The sequence below is a fragment of the Arachis ipaensis genome, chromosome B6, assembly GCF_059453495.1.
Source record: "Arachis ipaensis isolate K30076 ecotype BB chromosome B6, ASM5945349v1, whole genome shotgun sequence".
Taxonomy (NCBI): Eukaryota; Viridiplantae; Streptophyta; class Magnoliopsida; order Fabales; family Fabaceae; genus Arachis; species Arachis ipaensis.
Window position 1 is genome coordinate 141,667,228 of NC_142441.1, and position 4,774 is coordinate 141,672,001.

Genomic DNA, 4,774 nt, shown 5'->3' on the forward strand with positions numbered 1-4,774 from the left:
AAATATGTCAGGTTCCTCTTTGCTACATGGGTGTCTTCAATGAGGTTGTGCAGTTGGAAGAAAGAAAATGTGCTAGTGTGTTAACAGCTTTATCGAACTGGTAGATATAGAGCTGAATGATCGTAAGTTTACATGATTCAGGGGGTCAATCGTGCAGTCAAATTAATAGAATATTGTTGAGTTTGGTTTCATTGTTATCATTTGGAGCACTTGGTTGAAAAGGAATGACAGAATTTTCAGGAATCAAGAATCAGGTGTTGCAAGAGTAGTTAACAGGTCGATTAAGAGTTACAAAGAGTGGAGTGATATTTGATCTTTTGGGTTGTTGATGACTTTTGTCAAAGATGATTATGAATTAGTTTATTTTATCTGTTTAGTACTTTTCTGTTGAAACGTTAATGCTCCACCTTGTTGTGTTGAGCTTTTTATTTAAAAAAAATAGAAACATTTAAAACAAAGCAACAAAAAAAAAAATCTAAAAATCACCATTGCTGAAAATAGTTATTTATTTATTTATTTTTAATACAATAGTTATTTATTTATTTTTAACTATCTTTAAATTATCTTTAAAAATAAGCGAACCTGTATTTATTTATTTAAAAAAATAAGCGAACCTGTATTAAGCGCACTAAATATCACAGATCCATTTGGGTTAATAATATTGTGGGTGTTATCGTCAAACATAATCTTCGAGTCCATATTAGAGTCCAGTCTTTGGTTATACTGCGATTTTCGCAAATGAAATCATTTTAAGGTTCGGTGAATTGATTCATGTATAAGTTTCGCATAAAATAACACCACTACTCAAACTTATCTAGTTTAGCACAACTGAATATTGATTCGTGAATAAAAGGGATATCAACACGAGTTTTTTTTTTTTTGGGTAAGAGATAAAAAAGCGTTTCTTGCATAGTACGACTACAAAAGTACGAAGGGTCGTGTAGAAACTAGAAATCAGAAAGCCAGTTTTTTTTTTTGGGCTAAGCAGAAAGGTAGAATGGACAAACTTGGTAGAATTTTTTGGACGTGAACTTGGTTTACATTAAGAGGTTACCTAGGACTTAACCCAAAAAGAAAAAAAGAGGTTACCTAGGACAAAAGCATAATATTGGGTTAAAAACCTATATGTCATATATAAAATAAGGTCAATTGTAAAAAACGTAAATTAGGCCTGTGGCCCAATAAAAAAACGAATGGTCAATCTCAGGATTATATATATATATATATATATATAGTATTAGTATCCTTCTAACAATTAAATATTTTCAAAGAATTCCAACCAATTTTTAGAAAAAATACTTTCTATGGCATAATAAACATTTAGTAGGTATGTCATTTTGTTTTACTAGCAAAGATAGATAGTAAAATTATAAATTATTACTTGTAAAGTATTTAGAAGGAAAAAAAGTGCTAAAGATATAAGCCTTTAAAACACAAACTAATTAATGTAAAAAAACGAAAAATAAAAATAAGCAATTGTGGTACAAAAGTTGGTAAAAATTATATATATATATATATATAATGCAAGTATCATATTTATTGTACCATCAATAGTAGCTAGCACTCCTTTTAGTGAGCTTTATGGTATCTTTGTTATAATGTTTAAATTTTTTAACTTACTTTTTAAAATAAAAAATAAAATATTTAAAGTAAAAAATAAATCATGTAAAATTTATTAAATATTATGTATTTACCCTTTTTAATAATTTAGGTACAACATAATAGACACCATAGCATTTGCATATATATATATATGCATCTATCACATTTATTGTACCATCAATACTACTCTTACTATTATTATGAACCGTTTTACAATTACGTTTTCTAAACAAACTGGGTATTGATATCTCACCTTAACAAAAGAACTTGACGGAATACTAAGAATACCCAAAGCAGGCTCCACCTTCTCATCACTAGCAAAAGCCACTTCAGGCCGAAACTAAGCACAAGTGACATGGACCCATAATGTGTCAATATCTGTTGGCTTTAGAGCACCACCTAAGGAACAATAACACATTAACATAGAGCACCACCTTTTCATCATATTGTCCATACTCCCTAAGTTGTTGATGCCTGCTATTATTGGTATTGCTTCTTTAATGATAGGAGGAGTTTATGCTTCTGTTATCTTTTCTTTCCAACTCTAAAAGATTGTATTTTTGGTATATATTGTAGATGGAAGCACATGGCTCTAAGGATGCACAAGTCATTGAAATAAGTGGAGATCATGATGAAACAAGGAATCCAGGAGGGAGTAAGATCTGTAGTGAAGCAAATGTGCCGCATCTGTTAATATGGCAAGACTGTTGGCTTTGATCCCTTCAATTACTTCAACAGTCATGAAAACAAAATTGCAAATGTGCCAACAGCTTGCAATATTAATTGATGCGGCACATTTGCTTTCGGATGTTGCAGCCTTTGCCATTTCCTTATTTTCGCTATGGGCTGCTGGATGGGAAGCTAACCCCCGCCAATCGTATGGATATTTTAGAATAGAGATTCTTGGGGCTTTGGTTTCCATCCAATTGATATGGTTGCTTGCTGGAATTCTGGTATACAAAGCAGTCGACAGAATGGTAGCTGGTCCTCGTGAGGTTGATGGTAGTTTCTGCATTTGGTCTAGTGGTTAGCATCATCATGGCTGTGCTATTGGGCCACGGCCACGGCCACTGCCACGGCCAAGCTTTCGCATGGAAGTTTATCGTTCCTTAGGTGGTGCTCTAAAGCCAACAGATATTGACACGTTATGGGTTCATGTCACTTGTGCTTGGTTTCGGCCTGAAGTGGCTTTTGCTAGTGATGAGAAGATGGAGCCTGCTTTGGGTATTCTTAGTATTCCGTCAAGTTCTTTTGTTAAGGTGAGATATCAATACCCAGTTTGTTTAGAAAACGTAATTGTAAAATGATATAGACTACAGGTTTCCTAAATGGTTTTCATTTGACGTCTCTTGTTCCTTCTTTATGCCTATGTTAATCTAAATTGTGTTTGTTGAATTTCAGATTTGTGTTATTTGTAAGCAAATTCATGGTTCATGCACACAATGTTGCAAGTGTTCTACTTATTTCCATGCCATGTGTGCATCAAGGGCTGGCTACCGAATGGAGGTCGGATCAACTCTGGTTTTTATTTTTTATTTATTATTTCGGGCTTCCATTTGCGAATTGTTGTTAACCTCTTACAATTTGGATTTCAGTTCAGTTATGCATCATGACTACATGTTGCATTTTCTTATAGATAATTTAGAGACTTTTTTTTTCTCTAAATTTTCCTGCTTAAATGCAGTTGCACATTTCGGAGAAAAATGGTAAACAGACAACAAAAATGGTTTCCTATTGTGCTTATCACAGGTATAGAATCTTCAATTACAACAAAAGAGACAATACTTTCTTCTTTGTCCATTTATACGGTTTCCTTTTCAGAGTTTGCTTTTGACACAATTTTTACTCTTTTTTGAATTCCTCAAGTATGAATTTAAGATTCATTTGAATCTTACTGTCAGCTTTTTGTTTTAATATTACTTGCAGGGCTCCCAATCCAGACACTGTTTTGATTATGCAAACCCCCCTTGGGGTCATATCAACTAAAAGTCTTCTACAAACTAAGAAAAAAACGGGTTCCAGGCTAATTTCCTCTAGAAGAACAAAGGTAGAAGAAACCCCTCAAGCAGAAGATACTGAACATGAGCCATTCTCTGCCGCTAGATGTCGAATCTTTCAAAGAACAAACTACACTAAAAAGGTAAGATGCAGAGATTTATTTTCATTTGCAAAATCTGTAACATAATGCTTAGTCAATGTAACATTTACTCTTGATACTTCTTTACATTTTCGGTGCAATTCATACTTCAAGTTAAATTGTTTTTTAGATCATAAATTAATGGAATTTACCAGTGAAATACCATGGTTTATGAACTTTTCTTTGAATTGTTCACTTCTCTGTTCACTTCTCTGTACACTATCTTCATCTCTCTAGTATGTCCATGGCACTGTTATCTCTCCTCATAAACTATGCCCCTTCACTCATTTTTGGGATTTCCACTTGCTAGAAATCAGCAGCTGATGCCGTTCCTCATCATGTGAGGGGTCCCTACCATCATCCTTTAGATGCAATACAGAGTTTGAATGCTCCCTACCATCATCCATTAAGAGCACAACTAATTGTCCTCTCAGAATCTGCCTCCTCACTCATAACCGTCCCTCCCCCAACATCAGGCACACCTTTATTAAATATAGATAGTTGAAAAAAATAAAATATGTTCCACTTAAGTATGTGATAAGCGGCTCATCCTTAAACGCTCCTTGTTAAGTATGGAGTGCTGCACACCTTGTTAATTCGTTAAATCTGAACTCTTCATTTATTATATCTTATTTGAATGGTCTGAATTTAAAAAGGTAACCTGTTAATCAGGTTAACCATTTTTTTTTATAAATTTTAGATTTTTTTTAAGTTTCAGATATTGAGCTGAAGTCCAAACAAAAAAAAAAATAAGTATATAAATATTAAAAACAACATGTATGTACAACAGAAAAAATTACTGGATTTTAGAATTAAAATAAATAATATATGAAAAATAAATTGAAAATTTATGTACTAAATTCATAAAAAAAGATATATTAGAATCATAAAAAAAATAATATTAAATATATATTATGTATATAATATTAAAATTTAAATAAATTTTATTTTGTGTAAAACAAAATTATAATATTAAATATAAACACAATAATAAAAAATTTTGTGTTATATAAATTTAATTAATACATATATATA

At 32.0% G+C, this 4,774-nt stretch overlaps 1 protein-coding gene across 1 annotated transcript; it reads left to right on the top strand.

Moving 5' to 3' along the window:
* The first annotated feature begins 1,941 nt into the window (after window positions 1-1,941).
* On the top strand, window positions 1,942-4,278 carry LOC107648484 (histone-lysine N-methyltransferase ATX5). The gene is made up of 6 exons (XM_088491904.1): window positions 1,942-2,088; window positions 2,179-2,861; window positions 3,004-3,108; window positions 3,287-3,351; window positions 3,529-3,742; window positions 4,050-4,278. The coding sequence occupies exons 2-6, from the start codon at window positions 2,694-2,696 to the stop codon at window positions 4,242-4,244; spliced, it is 747 nt and encodes a 248-aa protein (XP_088348030.1). The 5' UTR covers window positions 1,942-2,088; window positions 2,179-2,693; the 3' UTR covers window positions 4,245-4,278.
* Window positions 4,279-4,774: the final 496 nt, after the last annotated feature.

Excerpts from the sequence above, each read along its gene's own strand:
- LOC107648484 (XM_088491904.1), top strand. The coding sequence starts at position 2,694 with ATGGAAGTTTATCGTTCCTTAGGTGGTGCTCTAAAGCCAACAGATATT. Across the intron at positions 2,862-3,003 it reads CGTCAAGTTCTTTTGTTAAG|ATTTGTGTTATTTGTAAGCA; the intron begins GTGAGATATCAA and ends GTTGAATTTCAG. Across the intron at positions 3,352-3,528 it reads TCCTATTGTGCTTATCACAG|GGCTCCCAATCCAGACACTG; the intron begins GTATAGAATCTT and ends TATTACTTGCAG.